This window comes from Protopterus annectens, chromosome 8.part0 (assembly GCF_019279795.1).
Source record: "Protopterus annectens isolate FY-2018-M chromosome 8.part0, PAN1.0, whole genome shotgun sequence".
Taxonomy (NCBI): Eukaryota; Metazoa; Chordata; order Ceratodontiformes; family Protopteridae; genus Protopterus; species Protopterus annectens.
Window position 1 is genome coordinate 1,499,446,364 of NC_056741.1, and position 20,697 is coordinate 1,499,467,060.

At 39.2% G+C, this 20,697-nt stretch overlaps 1 protein-coding gene across 2 annotated transcripts in view; it reads left to right on the top strand.

Moving 5' to 3' along the window:
• Window positions 1–20,697, top strand: part of PRDM10 (PR/SET domain 10) — a 1,088,540-nt gene that overhangs the window by 788,519 nt on the left and 279,324 nt on the right. For both annotated transcript variants that reach the window (XM_044081083.1, XM_044081084.1), the window contains one exon: window positions 7,317–7,517. In XM_044081083.1, coding sequence (XP_043937018.1) covers window positions 7,317–7,517 — 201 coding nt within the window. The remainder of the gene's footprint in view (window positions 1–7,316; window positions 7,518–20,697) is intronic.

Sequence of the window (20,697 nt, forward strand, 5' to 3'; positions counted from 1 at the left end):
ACAATTCAACAGAGAAGAAGCCTGTGGAAACCCTTCCTTTTGTTCTAAAAGATAATGTTTGCAAAACAAGTAGCTGTATAAGAGCTGGCCAGCAGAATCTGCAAAGAATTGGGAGTGAACCAGGTACTGATGATGGGGCTTGAAGTTGAACTGCTTCAGGAAAACTGAATAAGAGGTGGAACTTGAATTTAAGTTGAGGGAATTGAAGTGCATTAACCCCACTTTGTGGATAGTATGATTGAAATAAAAGGGGCTGCTTCAAATAATGCATGCACAAACTAGTTAGACTAGAGAGGATGGGGATATGAATGTGTAATATTTACAATTGTATAATACAATGTAATTGCATTGTATTAGTTTGGAATATAATAGCCTGGAAAAAAGATGGGTATGGTTGCAGAAAATGTTAAGTACAAGAGCTTATTAACATAAACTACTAAAACTAAAACACACAGACAAGCTGAGCAACTTTAAAGTAAAACTTAAACAGTTCCGGGTTGTGTGTATGCCCAGCACCAAGATAATTTGTCATACCTGTTCATCACTCTATAATGCAGCCTGCTTAAATCTGTATACTTGTGCCATCTAAACACACAATATGTCAAATAAAATCCTCATAAATTTATCTTCCCTTTTTCTTACTATCTTTCACAATATTTTCTTTCTTTCCTACACTTGTATACATTTGCATATCTTTCTTTTTTAGAAATTGTATGTATGTACGTCAGGCTTTCCTATTTAATTTTATATATACTGGTTACTATTTAGATCTTAGTTCTCTAATTGTTGACTGTTATATATTGAATGTCCATTTTCTAGTATTTGCTTTTTGGCAGTCAATAATATGCAAAGGCAGTTCAGATCCTCTGCTTCTGTATGTAACCAGTTTTACTGAATTTGAATGTTTCTAACACAGCAGTTGTTTATATGGATCTCTTCGTCCCAGGCCTGTGCTGGAAAGAGGCACTTGTGCCCAGTCAGACTATGCTGGCTAACAAATGGCAATAAATAGATTAGCGAAGATAATGCAGTGTTAATTGAATTAAATATGAATAATGAAATCATTAATATTCTGTACTTGAAGAAAAACAACTTTGTTTCTGTGTAGAGAGAGTTATGAAAATGTTTTACAGAGTCAGTTATGAGTGTTGAGAGATAATATACGGCATTGCAAAAAAGGTTGTATTTAGTTCAACTTAAACGTTACCAAATACAAAAGAATCAGCATCATTGTGTAGCAAGGTATAGTTGACATAAGTTTCCTATTGCAGCTGCAAAGTGGGAAGAATAGAAAAGTGGTGCTGAGTCAGCAATTAAAGGAGAGCAAGGGAAAGGACCATATGCAGCCATCTTAAAGTGAATGAGAGCTGAATAAACATTTAAGCTGTTGCTTAGGATAAAAGTTTAGCAAGGGATGCTGATCATAGGGGAAGACTGGAATATGGTCTATAATAATGAAGACATATCAGGAGGCTCAGGGAAGGAGACTATTGTTAAAGAGGTTAGATTGTTAGACATATTTGAAAGTGTTTGGAATGGAGGGTGTAGTAATAGCCATAGATACTCAAGTGGAATTTACTTACCATTCCTACAATTATAAGAATTGGGCCTGATTGAAGAGATGCTGTATAATGCAAGAGCATGCTTGTTTACTTGAGGGAATAGAGGGCTTTTTATTAATATAGTATCTATTCATGCACTTTTGTTAGGGTCGAGGGTTCAAAGTAGCTCTTTCCCGATTATTTACTGAAAAGGTAGGCTTGTAAAGAGTGGTTAGCAGACAAGATTTGGGAAGTAATATGAAAGATTGAAATGGGTCAAAAGAGATAGCTGGTACTTGTGAAGCAGTAAAAGGAGACTTTTGAGTTGTGATTGAAATAAAGGAAAGAGAATTTTAGGGAAGTGTAATAAATATTTTAAGAAGGGTTGTTGAGGGTTCAAGTGCTGCAGAATAATTTAGAGAACCTCACTGATGAGGAAGGGAAGCAATTAAAATGTGCCAGGCAGAGTACAAAATAATATTTGGACAATATGCATGAGAATGCAAAAGTGGTTTTCAGGCAATAGTTTTATCTAAATAACCCTAAAGGACAATAACTTTTAGCACAGAGTTTAATCAAGCAGAAATTGGAGAGAGCAGTAGTAAAGCTTGAGGGATCCAGAGTCAGTAAAATATTAAAACACCCCCAAGGGACTAGGGAAATGTCCTTGCTATTACCAATATGAAAGTCTTAGCATAGCAGATGAATGTGGTGACTGGAATAGGATTTCTTTTGAGAACTTCATGGTGAACTCAAATTTGCCAAAGGTGGTGGACTTGGCTACAAGTAAATCACCGGAGTTGGATGGTATAGCCATAGAAATGTGGAAGGAAAGTCCCTAATATAGCTATAAAAAAAAATAGTAGTGACTTGAAAGCAATAGGAGAGATACCTAAATTCTGGAAGAAAGTTGTAGTGGTGGTTTTACCTAGAGGGTAAATATCCATCAGATTCTGCCATATATTGACCAATTTTAAGATTAGATGATGATTACAACGTATTTATTTCTATATTAGAAAAAGGATAGCAAGAGTGACATTAAAAATTGTGAAATTGTGATAGACCTATATCAGTGTAGATTTGTAGAGGGGTAACATTAGTGGAATTCGGAGGATTCAGATGAATGTAGAGGAGAAGAATTCATGTTAGTACTAGTAAACTTGAATGGAGAGGAAGCTTTTGAGATGGTAAGTTTGGGAATTTATGTATAGGATAATGTCCAAATTTGTGTTCCTGTTGAAGTAATTAAGTCTATATTGTTTGTGATTACTCTGATTTGTTTTTTTCTGTTTCAATGTTGCATTTGGTATATAAAAAATAAGCTTAGTTTATTTAAAAGCAGACTTTCATTAAACATCAGTTATTGTAGGAAGCCAGAAAACCTAATACTAGGAAACCATATCTGGGTAAATGGAGGAAATTTTGTATGTGTTGTTTCTAAGGATATTTCCTCAAAATGTGTCCATAGCCACAAATTTCAGTATCTGGCCAAACTGGTAGCCACTGGTCGTTATGCTTCCATTAAGGTGTAATTGTCTGGAATTCTGGCGTGCATAATAGTGGATTTGTCTTACTCGCTGCTTTTTTAAGCAGTTCTTGAAAGTGGTCTTGCATACAAAATCACATTGGAACTTAAACCTTGTGTTCCAGAGACTAACACTAGTCCCCTTTGAGCCTGATGCTTCAGAACCTTTCATGTTTTTTTCTGTTGGCAAAGATTGGTACTAGTTATAGTGATCTTATCCAGAAAGGTCTCATAGGTTCATAGGTTGGTACTAGGCTATTGGCCCTAGAGCCTATACAAGCCTAGCCATAACAATTCCCTGGCTATTTCTTCCCACACTATTTACTTCCCTGGACCCCTGTCTAGCAGGGCGACTGACGTGATCCCCGGGACTCGGAACTTAATGTGAAAGGAGCCATTTATAGTTTTCCCTAAAGGTATTGTCAGTTTTGGAGCAAATTCATCTGTATAGGTTCATAGATGCTTACTAGACTATTGATCCATGAGGATCTTTGGAAGCTTAGCCCGCATTCACATGAATTTTTTTTTGCCCTTGTATAAATAACCCAGAGTATGGTAGAACATTTATGTTACTGTTATCCATAAGGGAAAGGATGCTAAACAAGAAGTGAATTTGCAGTTTCCCATCTATTAGTCCAGATTACATTTGAATAAAGTAAGGGAAGTACTTTGCATTATGTGGAGAGGAAGATAATTCCAAATAAGTGGTACTGACTTTGATACATATGCTCTATTTAATATTTTGCATAAGAGATTATGATCTCTTGAGTGGGTGTTTATTCCACCTTTGGACTTGTGGATGTGAAGCAGATCAGAGAGAATTAGGTCTGTTGAGGCTCTGTACGTGATCCGGAGACCACTCTTCAGGAGCCTGTATGATACCTTGAAGAGGGAAAAGGCTTTGGGACATTCACTGTAGTCTTATGATTTAGCCCCTTGATTTTCTTGGTGAGGAAGAGTTGTGGTTGTTTAAATTGTTTTCGGTGTTTGGACAGTTACATACTAAAGGGTGGCATTATTGTAGGTTCATAGGTTCATAGATTACTACTAAGCTAACTGCCCTTGCGGGCCATTTTAAGCCTAGCCAATTATCCCTTGTGAGACTCAAACCCTGCACCTTGTGTTTGTAAGGCAAACACCTTAACCATTAGGGCACCCTCCCACCCTGTACTCAATGATCAGCCTAATAAGTGCTGAATGCAGTTGAATGATCACATCCCTGGGCCTAGACACCATCAGCTTACCAATAAGCTGCATAGTGAAAAAGGGCTTTCTTACAATAGTGGCTACATGGTAGCAAAAACAGTTTGTTGTCCACATAGGTTCCTATCTACTAAATCAATTTTCAGGGGTGTGTTGCCAGTGCGATAGCTACAAGAGATCTTAAACTTGCCAAAGCAGACACAGTATACATGTTTTGGCATTTAGTTTTAGTCCGGGGTTGTAATACTAACTATTTGTTTTGAAAAGACCCATTTGGAGGATCGAGGATCTTGTTGTTTTCTGGAGAGTTTATGATGGCACTAAGTTTGCAGTTGTCTGTAAACTTACTCAGCTTAGCCACAAATCCTTTACATTGACTTTCATGACCAAGCAGTAGATGCCAAAGAAGAGAGGCCCTATGACTGAACCTTGGGGTATACCACTAGTAACAGGTCTTTTGGAAGAGGTAGAGCCTCCTACCCTAATTTACTGGGTTCTCTGTGTGAGCTATTTTGCTATCCAATGAGTTTGCATAGGTATTAACATTTAGCTGGGGCCTGCGTGTGGAATGGTTTTGAATGCCTTTGCAAGGTCTAAATATATGGTGTGTACTGATTTTTCCCTCATCTGTTGCTTCAGTAAACTTCTCAAAAGTAGACCAGGTTAAGCTGCCAGGGTCTACCCTTGATAAAAGCAAACTGGCTTAGATCAAGTGTTTAAAGGATTCCTCTGTCCTTATTTATTAATTCCATAATGATCTCCCTCCATAGTCTTGCAGAAGAGACTGGTCAGACCATTGGCTCTTTAATTTGCCTGGGTCTGTTGATGTGCCACCTTAGTGCAGGGGGTAACTGTGGCTGTCTTCCATTCCCCCATCACAAAACCTGTATGAAGACTGGTATTGAATAGCTTCTGTAGAGGGTTTGAAAGGTCTTGTTTCAGGCTGGTCAGTAGGCAGCCTGTTATATTATCCAGCCCCATTGAAGCAGTGTTCTTGGCCTTAGAAAAGGCTTTGAAGACTTGTTCTTGGAAGATTCGAGGGGTGGATATGAATACAGGTATGTGATCTAAAAATCTATCATACCAAAAGTTATATCTGAGTTAGTTCTGAACTAGGCCATGTGGCTATCAGTCGTCTTCCTTAACCTGCAAAATATGGTGGAAGAATGTTACATCTGCAGATGTCCATTGAGAGCACAGGCATGGCATGTCAAGGACCAAGAACATCAGGTAGGGTGACAAGCTGTCTTCTTCCTGCGATAGAAGATAAGTACCTCAATGTCAATAGTCTGTTAACTGCAGTGTTTTCCGCTATGAATCTAGCAACAAGGCTCTGGAGCCACAAGTTTGAACTCGTTCATCTAGAGCAGTAGCTACTAATTGTGGCTTTTTTCACGAATGTGTCAGCCTAGGACATTTATAAAGCAGACACTTGGACTGCTCTCCACACCTTTTCCAGACATTAGAGGTTGGATATACGAAACAGAAGCAGAGCAAGTTTTACCAGAGCAACTATGTGGGATGTGCTCTGAGCTCATAACCTGGGTGTTTCTCCTGCAGGCCTAGTATTCTTTGTGGAAGAATTAGTGCTGCTGCAGGGAACATAGTACATTTGTGTGACTAACATTGAGTACTGCTGTAGCAAATATGGTAGATTTGTTTGAGTAACCTTGAGTAAGGTGTATTGCTGTAGCAAATCTAGTAGATTTGTTTGAGCAAACTTGAGTAAGGAGTACTACTACTGCAAACCTGATATGTTCGTGAGTAGAAGATATAGTGAGTAATCAGTGTTGAAGTATGAGCTCCTCCTCTCTTACCCCTAGAAGTTCATGTAAAGTAATGTCTTTCGGCTTTTCCCGGCTAGGGGTCGCCACAGTGGAACTCCGGTCCGCTAATGATTGGCAGTAGGTTTTTATGGTGCCGAGGTGCCAGCCCAACCTTCAAGGAAGGCACACCCATTCACGCACGCATCTACCTGCATGTCTTTTAATGTCACTCGACCGCGGGGAGGACATGCAGATTCCACACAGGAGGCGGTTCAGCCAAGAATCGAACGGGAGAAACTCTTGCTGTGAGATGACACTAACTGCTGTACCACCACATATGTTTAAACAAGACATGTAGGAGCTGGAGGGGCCCATCATATTATATTATTTTTCCTTTTTCTTCTCTTCATTCATCCTACAAACAACATTTACTTGGTGGTTGAATGCTGCATGTTGCAGTGTAAACTGTCAAGTGACTTTCAGGACAGCATTAGAAAGGTGGCAGCCTACACTTCTTTCTTTCAGGAATTATTGATGCCAGAAATCAGTAATGTGGTTATTTGTCTCATGTTCTTAGTTATGCCAGTCGCTAAAGCTGGGGTGCAACACTTAGAGCAAGTTCAGACTTCAGTCTCGTATTGTTCAGTACTGCCTAATCTGGTTTTCCTTGCAGGCCTTCTTTTTGAATTTTTGAGTAATTGTGCTTCTTCTTTTTCCCTTGACCGTACATAAGCAAATTGGCTGACCAGAAAACTATCATTCTCTGTGCACAGGATGGGTGAGTCAGTACAGCCCACTTATTCACACCTTCCACTCACCTACACCTGCACTGCTCTTTTAACTCAGGTCATCTGTGTCATAGTCAAAACTTCATCCCTCTTTGTCCCAGAACTAGGGTCCCTCCAAAGAACTTTGACCTTATATTTATGGCTTTGTAGGGCTTACTTGCCTGTCTGATCTTTCTTGTTTTACTTGTAGAGTAACACTGGTTCTTTGTAAAAGCTTCTTCAAGCAATGTAGACGCAAAGAACTGAGCTGGATGAGTCTCGTCAGGATGACAGCAGTAGAAGTGTAATGGGGCCTACCTGGAAATCTCACTGCGTGTTGTCTCTGGAAATTGCAAAGCTGTTAACTGCAAAATTCATGCTAGCTAAATGTCTAAAGTAACTCCCTTTTCCAAAGAAGTGAAATGCAGGATGTCCTGTCAAACTCCTTTAATTCTAGAAAATTAGTCTTCCTGTCGTCATGCTGGTTATGTAATTGTTTTTGGCTGTTTTTCAGGTTTATAAAAGTGCCAGTAAACGAAAGGCCCACATCTTGAAGAATCATCCAGGTTCTGAGCTCCCTCCTAGCATAAGGAAGCTACGTCCTGCTGGTCCTGGAGAACCGGATCCCATGTTGAGCACGCACACACAGCTAACTGGAACAATTGCTGTAGCGCCAGTCTGCTGCCCACATTGCTCCAAGCAGTACAGTAGCAAGGTGAGAGCAAGCAGGACATCGTGCTTGCTTGTCATTTTCTATTGGGGATTTAGTTATATTATGTGGAATTTGGCTTCTCTTCCAAGACTGATGCATTATGTAATGTCTTACAGTTCTCTTTTTAACCTTTGTTGCTTGGTTCTAAACTTTTACAGCTACTACTTTAGTGTTTTTTTAATATATTTGTTGTGTTTTGTGTAATAGGGTGAAAGCATGGAAGTCTCACAAGTCCACTACCTTTACCGTTAGTGTTTTTTCTTAACTTCATTACCCTCTAAGAAAATGAATGAAAATGCAAAGTAGTTGTACTAACCCAGATCTACGAGGAATCTTAATACGGTGAAGTGCCTTGGCAGTTAAAGTTGAATAAAGGGGTGAGAGATGAATAACTGATAATGCAATGGCCCCAGAAAGGCAAGGGAAAGAGGATGAGAGACTAGATGAAAAAAAAATAGAGTTGGTAAGCGAACAAGGAATTTAGTCAAGGAAGATTAATATTTGAAGATCACACAAGGAGATTACAAGTTCTAGGGTAGGAAGGGAAAAGTAGTTGATAGAAATATTGAGCCATGAGTAGGTTCAGCCATGTGGTTCTGGGCTGTACTAAAAAGGACAAATTCTGGATCTGGTCCTAAGCAGGATGGGAGGAGATAAGAAGGACCAGGCTAAAAGTGCAATTTGCCAATAGTGATTTTGCCACTTGAAGAAAAGGCTGTGATTTGGTATTTGAGTGGGGTGGATTATAATGCACTGGGTGAGAAAGTTAATGATGAGTTGGGGGACTAAGACAAATCAAGGAAATAACTAAGCTCTGGGAATGGGTCAAGGATGTGGCTGAAGTATTAAGGAACATACTGAGAGAGGTAAAGGATAGTGTAGCCACACAGGATGGGGTTGCTAGAGATTAGAGTAAAAGGGCATGCAAAAGATGGAAGGTGAGGAGATGGAGAGGTGGAGAAGGTATATTGCATAAAATTCAAGTTCAAAGTTAAATAAGTGCTTGTCTTGTAAGCATAGTTACAAAATTAACCTGAAACAGTGAAAACCAATAAAATGACTAACAATAAATCAAATGCTATTAAGTAATCATCATGCTAGTACAACCAAAAGCAGATTGTACAAATGAATAGTGAATACAATGAGTATAACCATTTCAAATTTTGTGAAAAGTCTAAAATGTCTGTGTTGGACAAATGTAACAAAAAATATTGTTGCATTAAAACAGACTGTTGGACCTCTTTTGGCTTCAAAATTAAGTGCATGTCTTCTACTTAAGTGGAATTCAAGATGATTCATCAGAAGTACTTAAGGTGGATCTAGCTCTGTGGAATAGAGGGATGGAACCCTTATGACTTAGATGACCTGATTCTGACTAGCAGCTCGGACATTGGAGGAGTGAGGGGTGAGAAACAATGACTTTGCCAGCTGGCCCACTCCTCGAGGGAAGAAGGAATTTCTGCCCATGAGACAGATCTATCCTCTGGGATGGAGATGTGCCATTATCAAGAAGGCAGATTGCTAGTAAAATTATGGTATGTGAGGGGGATTGGCACTAACTGACATTATGTGCAGTGATGCACATGATGTTACTAGCACTACCCATTTAGGCAATACCAAAAAAATCTCCTGGTGTGTGGGACCAATGTTTGTGACTGCAGGCTCTTCCTCACCACTTCCTCTGCCTACTCTACTATTGGTGCACAGAGGATACTTAAGGAAAAATAGTGCAGCTGGGCAGCTAATGGTCACCTAGGGGTGGGGGGCATGCAAATGAAGATCTAACAAATGTATGTTGACTGAAAGTAATACTTGGACAGTCTCAGGAAAAAGGGATTTTTTTTAATTACTCGAGGTTCAATTACTAATAACCCATTTACTCACAGCTCAACACTCAACTGTATAATCAAGTGTGAATGCCTTGCTCCCTCTCAGATGGGACTGTAGATATATTTTTTCTGAGTTGTATAACTTTGAAAGCAGTATTTTTATAGTCTAGTGGTATGGAGGCAGAGCCCCCATGTCAGTGAGGTGCAGGGTGCTTGCCCTTCCTGAAAAAAAAAAACTGGTTGCTGATTACAAACTTGTGTTGAGGAATTGGCTGTAAGTTGGCAATCACCATCAATTGATGTTTGAGTTAGTAGAATAGAACCAGAGAAAAGCTGAACCCAGATATAACAATCCATATACAGCAGTCAGACAAACTGCAAGGCATATATTTGGCTAAAAAAGTCAAATAAAACTACCAGACAATTGAAAGAAAATCAAGAGAACAAGTATGCTCTCATAAAGGCTGCATCTATTCATTGTCTGGTAACCCATTTTATCCTTTATTGGGTCATTGGCAGTTTAACCTGTCCCATTAGTTTGTGGGAGCAAGACATTGAAACTTATTCTGGACAGGGCAATGGTGTCACAGAATGTATATTCACCTATGGGCAGTTTGGAAGATCACCATTTAACCCACTTGCATGCCTTTGGGAACTAGGAGGAAGCTCTGAATGAAACTAGAACACATGGAGAAACCACATGTGAATACAAGGAGGGCATGACTCTGCACAGAAAACACCCCTCTACCCGTTGTTCCCACATCTCTCAAGCAAGCTGCCAAAAACTCAGCAGCTAGCAAAATTCAGGTTGTTTATAGGGTGTGCAAAATATCCTCACAAATAGAGAGCACACTTCCTGGAGGAAAGTTGCATAAAAATTAAGATTTAAAACAAGCAAGCAAGATCCATATAATCCAGTCACAGCAGTAGATCCAGTTTACTGTGAATTCCTGATGTTATGCAGATGAAATGTAGTACGTCTGGCAAGCCTGCTTATCACAGACCTAGAGCAATCATACACAGTATACTCATTGCTCCCAGATTGATGTTATTTGTATTGTTAAGCATCACTTGAATTGTCTCATTTCAATTGCATATCCTTGTGTTCTATTATATTGCTAAATGTGTCTTGCATGTTTTGTATTATTTTGTTTTACATGTTTTACTTTAATTTACCCGGGTCCTCACTGAAAAAGGTCAGAAGACCAGCTCACTTAACTTTGCTTACAAATTGAAAATAGAAGTGTGTATGTGTACACACACACACACACACACACACACACACACACACACACACACACACACACACAGTATATAACAGTGTGTATGAAACACACACACATATTGCTTCCATACTACTCCTAGAGTGTAAAGTTGATAAAGTAACAAGTGGTGTAATTCAAAATCCCATGCTGTGAACTATACAATCACTGATTTATGTGATTTCCTTTCCTCTTTTTAAAAGCTTCTTTTCTCTGCAGGTGTGTGTATGGATTTGTGGAGTTGGCGTATATATGTGTAAGTAAGGGAGGTAGGAAACGAAATCCCCCATGTAGGGGGATACATCAGTTTTGGTGGGTGGTATGTATTTCTTGTACTTCAGCTATGGATTTTGTAGTACAGGAAAAGTAACGTGTTTGATAGTTCACATAAACTAGACCCCAGTGTATACCATTCATGTATTTTCTAAGATTAGATTACTGCTGTTTCTAATATATTTTCAGTGGGATTCAGTAATTGGAATAATTTATCGTAGGGCTTTATTTGGATGTTTACAAATGTGCTTTCTTATGGCTAGTTTTCTTCTCTAGTTGTTTGGTAAGTAATAGTATCTCGTAGTTAGTAGCATTGTATTAGTAGTGTAGTGAGGCTTATGTACAATCTAATTAGTTTCATGAAGTAGTAATGCTTTTGTCTAATCATAGTGCACATTTTTAGATTCTTGCCCATTTTATAAGTAATGCTTTTTGTTCCCATTTAGTTTAAGTTGTACAGTTTTTCATGTGTTTTTAATAGTGTGAAACCTCATTGTCTAGAGATTTGATTTAGTTGGGCAGTGTTTTTTTTTTTTTTTTTGAATGTTTGATTTATGTTTCTATTTTGTTTGTGCTGCTTGTAACATGTCACATTTTTTTTCTTATTAATGTGAAAGATTTCTTAATTGATGGTGTGGGTATGGTGTGATACATGTTTTGACACATGTAGGATGATGATAAAAGTACCTACACTTCTGATTAGATAGAATCTTTGTCGCAACTTTTTATCAGTGTGAAGTGTTTTGTATAAGCACTAGTCTGGTCTAAAATGTTTATTATATACAAACAAAATTAAATGTAGGTTCTTTCAAACAAAAAATCTTAATATTTAACCAAAAGCGCAAGAAGTAAATTTAATTCAGTCTTGCATTGCTGACAAACATTCTTTATTTGTAGATCTACCTGGATTTCTCAGTCAAGAGCAATTTCCAGTTTCTTCTTCCAAACCTTCCTTTATTGTGGTTGACTCTGTCTGTCTGAGACATTGCTCGAAACACCAAATCCCCTTCCATAAAGAGAAAATGCTCTCTGGTTCGGCTTCTTGCAGCCCTCTTTTTTATATTAAGTTCACTTGCTCATTAAACACAACTGTTCTAATGCAGACAGATATCCTTCTGTTCTTTAATGTTTCTGTAAAGCTGCACTTGCTTCTTTCTCATTTAAAGAAACATCACTGCATTTACAAGGAATGAAATGCTATGACTTATAGGTTCATAGGTTTATAGGTTAGTACTAGGCTAACTGCCCTTGCAAGCCATTTTAAGCCTACCCAATTATCCCCTGTGAGATTCAAACCCTGTACCTTGTGTTTGCAAGGCAAACACCTTAACCATTAGGCCATCCTCCCAACCCCTTAGATTAATACTAGGCTAACTACCCTTTTTGGGCAATTTGAAGCCTAGCCAGTTATCCCATGTGAGAATCAAACCCTGCACCTTGTGTCTTTAAAGTAAGCACCTTAACCATTATGTCAAGAAAACTCTGTCTTGTAATTTTAACAGTAAAAGAATTTATAATTTAGAAGTTCATAAAAGTAGATATACAAAACAAATTATGCGATCTGTACAAACAGTAGTTCAAACATTTAGTGTTAGAAGCTTAAGTTAATAGATCAGCCCTTAAGGGTGAGCTGTAATGCATTTGGTGATGAAAGTCAGCAAGTCTGTATTTACATCCTGCTTGCTGACATTGTACAGTACTGTAATGTATTACAATGGTTTGGAATTTGTTGTCTTTACTATATGCAGTAGACAGGATGTTAAGTGAAATAAGAAGAGGAAAAAATTTGGTTGGGGGATTACTGTTCTGCCTTATGTTAATAAAACTGTGTTTGGACCCCACTTCCTGACAGCTATCAGCCCCCCCCCCCCAATCGGGTGACTCTTTTGTTCTCACAGATTGAGAACCATTCCAGATCCATTTGCACACTGTGAGACAAGACAGTAACTGAGACTGTCAATCAGGCAGTCATCAGAGCTTTTCTGTTTACAGACCCAACCCATCATCCGGTGGCTGACAGTACCCATGTCACCATAGAAGGCTGCCACACATGCTACTGTCACAAGAGCTAATATCACTAGCTAGGCAGCATTAAGATAACATCCTGTCTGTGTCTGTAATTGTTGCCTCCAAGCCTGTGCTTGCATGTGACAAATGGGTGAAAGGAGCTATCACTCCCACCCTGAAGAGGACAAGCCGGCATGAGATGTTCATTCCTTTCCTCCCTCACCCATTTCTTGCAGTACATAAGCTGCTAATTGAACTCAAGTCATGTGAGTTACAGTCAAGACTCAGTCCCTCTGCTCCACAAAACTGATAGCTGAGCCCTTAATAAACTTTTATGTATTTTTGATTGCTTTAAATGTGGGTAAGAAAAGCACATACTCTGCCTTAGTACATATAGTTTCTTTAAATGTTGATCTAAATTCAATGTAGGATTGCCTAATCTCCTTCACACACACTTGAACAGGCCATTGACTCTCCTGGTGGAACATAGTTTACATTTGTTAATTGGTTCTTCATGTAAACCATGTTTTCTGTCCCATTTTGCAGCTGACTGTCTGCTGCCACCAGCTCCTGTCCTTGTTCACCAGGTCTGTCAGACCTACCTTTGCCTCCCCAGGCTCAATCTGACCAAAGTCTGGGGCCAGTGAATAAATTGAGGACATTGGTGCAGTCATACTGCTGCTGAGAAATGTGCCCTATTCCCCACCACCCTAAGGCAGCCTTGCAAGCTCTGCAGTTGCTGCCTACAGGATGCTGATGTGCACATCTGCCCATCCGCAGCCTCCCAAGAGGTATACCATACTCCATATAGTATACCTCCTAATAGTTGTACCATTTACAGCATTGAGCTTACCAGGCTCTTAGTGCTAATGCAGTGAGCCAAGGTTACCTCCTTCACCGCAGGATGGGTAAGCCATTGTTGAACACTCATTCCCATCCTTTCCTGTGTTGCGCCTCCAGCACCTGTGATGCTAGTTGAACACAGGTCAGTTGTGGTGAATTAAGGGCTTTATTGTTCTGTGCTATGGGGCCAGCTAACACGTTCATAGTTCTAAGTTACTGATTAGCAAATTAATTAACTGAAGGATAATTTCATTAGAACAGCATTGCAGTTAGCATCCTCCCCTAGTTTAATTGCATTTTTTTCAGTTAGTTTAAAACATCATACTTAAACATTTTTACTCTTTCCCTTTACACATTTTAAGAAGTTTTTTTGAAATGACAAATGAAAAAAATGCCAAGTCTGGTTTCGCTCTAAAATTTCTTGTTTCTACAAATTAATTCTTGTCATTTTTTGTATACGTGAATATATATATATATATATATATATATATATATATATATATATATATATATATATATATATATACACACACACACACATTTTTTCTCTCTCTGTGTATATATATATATATATATATATATATATATATATATATATATATGTATGTACACACACACATATCTCAATCCCTCAGAGCCACATGCTCCAGGGCACTAAACCTTGTCATCACAATGAACAAAACATGTTGGAGGGATAGGTCCCTGACCCAGAGACTCCCCAGATTCTGCAATAGACTTGCACATACATGTCAAGCAGAGTGCCTCTTTGGCCCTTTTCAAAAGGAACCTTGATGATTGGATGGGAGATAGGAAATTCACCCTGGGGATCAAGTCAGTCGCCCTGCTAGACTGGGGTCCAGGAAAGTAAATATTGTTGGAAGAAATGGCCAGGGAATTGTTATTGCTAGGCTTGTATAGGCCCTAGGGCCGATAGCCTAGTACTAATCTATGAACCTATGTACGTGTGTGTGTATGTGTATATGTGTATATATATATATATATATATATATATATATATATATATATATATATATATACATATGTGTGTGTGTATTTTTTATTTATTTTTTTTTTATTTTTTTTGTAAATGGCTATGGAAAATTTTCCTTGTGTGCAAATGCACTCTTAAAGAAGCCTTTTCTTGTTTTGCATCTGTTGCTTCAAATGTTATACTTGGAGATTGTTTGGTTAAGGCAATATAATTATCCATTTATAGTAATGTGTAAAATTAATCTTGGTGTCTTCTGTACCATTGCTTGGCCAAAACGCATGCCTTTATTGAATAACAAGGAAACGACAAAAGAGGAGATGTCTAATGTTTCAAGTTGAAGTAGGAAACAGCCCTCCTACAACATATAATCCTTTTGGTAAAATTCCTTTTTCAAAATTAATCATTTGGGTATGGCACCCATTGAAGAGGTATAGAGGCTTTTGTTGAGGAAGGTGAGAAACTAGAAAACATTTTCCAAGTTAATGTCCTCTGTATTTAAGAAATGTAATATGTTAAGTAAGAGGTTACTTGTTAGTTTCTGTCATTAATAAATCTACCAAGATATGAAAGCAGTTTAAATGTAAGACTTTTATTCTCAGAACAGATTGACAGCATCTCGCATGATCTAGACAACTATCTCGCATGATCTAGACAACTAACATGGCTAAACCAGGCACTTAACTACATGGAAAAGGGTATTCTGGAACATACCTTTCACTCCTAATTTGCATTTTTCAGCATACATATGCAGTTATTATTCAGACACTGCTTGTACTCATTACATTGTAGCGTATTTCCATGACAGTACTGTTCCCATTTTTTTTATTCATGCAGTCACACAAACAAGGCTGCATCCATTATGAAACACATAGCAAGATAAGGTCAAACTATAGAGACATGTTTCAAACTATAGAGACATGTTTGTATCTAACTGCTTCACTCAGCCAAGCAACATTCTACAATATTCCTTTATTTTTTAACAAACCAGTGCTGTGAGCTTTTTCAAAGAGGCAACATGTAGTTAATATACACATGCCTTTCAGAATACAGACATGTTTGTAGTCTGAAATACAGAAATCCATTTTGTCGGATGTAATGTCTGAAATAAATAGTTCTAGTTGAGAAAATCTATTTTCACACTTAGTTTTTAGTACTTTTCCTAGCAACATAATTCAGCAGAGTGACTGTGTCCCTTTCTTTTTTTTTTTTTTGAGTTCTCTTTTGAATTAATGGATTTCCTTTATTCTCCTCTCCGCAATCTTTTAAATTCATTAAACTGCCCATTCTATAAAGGGGCATGACTAGAAGGCATTTCCATGGATTTTGTTTGGGGGGGGGCATTCTTAAAAGTGGGAGATGGTTGTACATAGATCTTGTCCATTTCCTTGGCAGATTTGCCGATAGTTCTGGAATATTACTTTTTTTGTTTGTTTTTTTATCCTAGGGATTTCTTCCTCCTCTGCTATTAAGGTACATTTCTCTTGTCACTATGTTGGATGTTAAATATTGAGAGCTGCCACTCTCTTTTCTTTCATCACTTGTGTTTAGTTTTTGAAAGAAGATGGTCTTAATATTTCCCTCTTTCAGTAATGACTCTTGGGGTTTCCTGCCAAGTAGAACCCTAAGGGTGTCCCAGTTTACCAGATGCTTCACCTTCCTCATGGTATGGTAGATACTCTCCCCTTCTAATGTCAGTAGTATCATTCATTGTCAGCCAGCACCATATTGGGTTAAGTGTTATTGATATATGCATTTCAGTACACTGGTAATTGCCAAAAACAGATAAATTCGGATAAACATGCCATTAGGGAACACTTCTATTCATTGCTGACTTGTTTTCCTGTTTCTGTAAATGGGAGGAAAGGTCAATAATTGTTTGGGGTGTGAAAAACGAATTCATGCAAGCATTTCCTCCTCTCTGCTTTGTCTGAGTGTAGAGCGTGACATGCCCTACTCCTCCCCGTTTTGAATTTTCCAATTCCCATACAGCTGTACACAGAGCTGAATCCTTAGAAAGGTTCCTGGATAAAAAAATGATCTTGCGTTTGGTCTAGATATACTGTGATGTCCATCATTTTCACTACTGATCTGACTAGAAAAAGAAAAGAGAAGTGGCCTAAGGATAAGGGAGCTAAAGGTACTGATGACGCAATGTCTGTGTCCAGTAAGATAGTTGAAGGAGGTGAGGCACTTTTGCAATCCCCTTTGATGACATCCACTACTGGGGTGGTATCCGGCATGACCACTTGGATGTTCACTGTATCTGTCTCGGCCCCCACTTCTGCTTGAGCTGAGCCTTTGCAGTGTCAGTTGCGTCCAGAGTCACTGTACAGCCACTGGTTTCTGAAGCCAGAATACGGGTTACCAAGGGGGGAGAGCTGTATTTCCCCGCATTTTCAATATTGAAGTTTCTTGGGAACTGGATTCAGGTGGCACCTTTCCACCCTTATCCTGAAGCCTCTTTGATGCCACATCCAAACCATTGCAGCAAATGTCTGTCCGTCCCATTGTCAACTGCATTCTCCTAAACCACATTCCTCTTAGGAACACCTACAGGACATGGTCAGACTAGCCGAGGATGTCATGGGTTTCATCCAGACAGGACAACCTTAAAATTAGGAATCTATGCTATTTAAAAGGAAAAAGGACATTTCTTCGGCAGGAGATTTTTCATTCCACAGACTCTTGAGAAAGAAAAGTTGGTATATATTAACCATCATTTCCATAGATCTTGTACTAACTCTGAGTCTGAAGATACATTGGCTTCAACCTCACCATTTGAGGACCTTTCTCTTGAGGACAGCCTACATAGGATTGAGCCCTTTAACTAAGAGGCTCAGGAATTATGTCAGTCTGAGAAAAGATTCACCTCTAAGCCTCATACTGATTTTCCAGTGATTGACATATTGGATGATGTGGTCTTTGACACATCTCTGCAGCTGGATTCCTAGCCCTTGTCTCTAAGAAACCTGGTCATTTCTAGAGTGCTTGAGTCCCATAAGAATATGTATAGAATCCCTATTGCAGATCCAGAAGTGGTGTCTTCTGATTCCAAGGGATCCAGGGCCACTGTTCAGGAACCCTCAGCCAACTGATAAGGAGAGCAGAGCTTTTGTCCACTTTGGGAGGAAATAACTACACATCAACTAACCATAGCCATGAGGGCTCTAAACTGCCAGTTTTATTTGATTAAGTTTTAGGAATCCCTCCTAGATCAGATAATCAGAAAGCAGAGGGTATTGGAGATAAAGCTTCCCAGAAGGAAATGCTTGATTTATGCAACACCAGCTCCCAGATGGCAAAGCATTCCTTAAAATGTGGCTATGATGCTTTGGATGGATTCAGTAGGGTAGCTATCACAGGGTCTTGAAACCTGTCAGGCTGTTGGACCCCACCTCCACTCTCCAAGCATATTAAAATGGAGATCTATTTTTTATAAACATCTTTATTAAATCACAACTGAAATGTTGACACAGGTACACATACATTAATGCAAAAGAAAACAAAACCATGGTACCTTTTTATGTAGAATACACATGAATCCTTTTTATCTATTATCATTCACTCCAACATTACATACATTGTTCTGGTCTGTATTAGAACATTGAAGTTTTAAAACTTTGAATGTTCTAATATCGACCCTTATTCAGCGAACACTGAAAAGGGCGAAGCTGCAGAAAAACGATTTTTTTCCTAGGGAAAGAATTTGGTTGTCCGTTTGTCGAATCGCTATTTTCAGGACTGTGGTGGAAAGTTACGGGTCGAGTTCAGGTAAGTGTGCGATTGGGCATAGGTTAGGTGAGTTAGGGTTAGGGTGCGGATCAGGTAAGTGTGCAATTGTGTGGACATGAGGGTTAGGGTGGGGTAGGTGGGTTAGGGTGCAGGTGAGGTGAGTGTGCGATAGTGACGGACCTTAGGATTAGGGTTTGGGTTAAGGTAAGTGGATAGATAGTGGTGTATGTACAGTTTAGTGTAGGGTTAGATGTAAGATATTAGGTGGATGTGTGTGGATTGCTGTTTGTTTGGTGTGCTTTTGTTGTGTGTATGTGTTTCAGAACAGCAATTTTTTTTCCCTAGGAAAAAGGGGAAGTGGGCAACATTTTCAAAGGCAGGGTTGTTTTTTCTCATAGTAGATTTCACAACCTGAAGGAATTATTGAACAGTAGGGTAAGTAGGATGGAAACTGGTTCTAACTGTACTTTTATTCATCTGCTTTTACTGTATTTGTGTTTCTTCCTACTTTATTACCGAGGCCATTGACTACAACTCTGATTTGCGATATATAACAATAAGTATCGTTTTCTGTGCTTTTAAACTGTTTTTTTTTTTTTTTTTTTTTTGAGTGTGTCTGCTTTATTTTCTGGGGGGGGAAATATATATATATATATATATATATATATATATATATATACACACACACACACACACACACACACACACACACACACACACACACACACATGTTTCCCGTCTTTCTAAGCTAGTATAGTCCAGTTTTCAGGTTAGTGCTGAATTCAGGGCTGTGTTACAAATCTCTGTGTTTGCCCATACCTTACTTGGATAGAAGGAAGTTTCTCAGTTCACCTGTGAGAAAGCGGAGCTTTGAGCAGCCTATCTGTCCCTGGAGGAGTGGTTTCAGCCCAGAAATTAGTACTTTATTGGCCATTTTGGGCTAGTTTCTATCTCTTTCATTTCCCTACTATAAATACCGTATTTGCCCGGTTTTGCACAATAGGTAGCTAGGGTAAAACTATTCCCGGCTCCACAAAGTCTCCTCTTCAGTTTTTCCCTTGGAACGAGACAAACTTTCAACTTAAGCACTCAAGCCATTCATTTCTCAGCCCAGCACTTGCTCAAAACTTATAGCAAGCACTTATAAACCCTAGCACTAGACCCTCTTGTACTGTACAGAAGGACAAGGCTCTCTATTCGACCTTACCACAGCCATCCAGTCAAACAGTTCACTGTATCTATCCAGGCATGTCCAAAGGGCAGTTTCAGATGTACTCTCCAGTCCAACTGGTGAATCTGGGCATTTTGAGGCAATGTTACAACTGCCTCATGTACACAGACAACCCCCTCCTCCTACCACCAAACACTAATACATGCGAGAGATGCAGTTATACAGCCAAACTAGAGGCTAAGCTCTCTCAACCCAAGACTGGATCCGACAGTCAAGAGGAGAAGGGAAATACTTGCATCACACCACCAGTCTTACATAGACCCATTAAACCAGCACCGGCAAAAAACGCACATAAATACATGAAAATATACTTGGAGGATCTAAATAAAAATCTGCAAAACCAGCAGAGACCTGCAAAGCAAACATCCAAGCAACCTCCACCCCTCAACACAAACCATGAAACGCATACTTCACAAAACCAGTGTGCCATGCAATCACAGCCCTTAAGGCAAAATAACATACCCAACATACTAGTAATAGGTGACTCTATAGTCAGGCACAGTGACGTCCCACTCACTAGGCTGAATAAGGAGAAGGTTACTGTTAGCTGCCTGTCGGGTGCCAGGATCCGCCACATAACAAAAGCACTCAGGTCACTCCAGAACAAGTACAAATATGACTCTGTCATTGTCCATGTTGGTGTGAATGACCTGAGCCGTACCTCCCTGGACTACATGAAAAGAGACATGGAAGAGCTCTCTGATCACGTAGCCCAGGCCGGTATGACCCTGACCCTGAGTAGCATCCTGCCCACACCAAGAATGATACCACGGTATAAAGAAAAAATTCTCGATTTCAACAATTGGCTAAGTTTCTGGTGTCATTCAAAGGGGATCCAGTGTTGCCCGCCTGGGATGACATGCTCGACAAGCCACGCTGCTTCGCTAGAGATGGCTTGCACCTGTCACCCTTAGGCTTTCAAATACTGGCCAAGGCTCTTGCCACCCCCATAGTGCCTTTTTTAGGCAAGGCTCAAAAGACAAACCCACCGCTGTAAATAGCACAAGTAACAAAA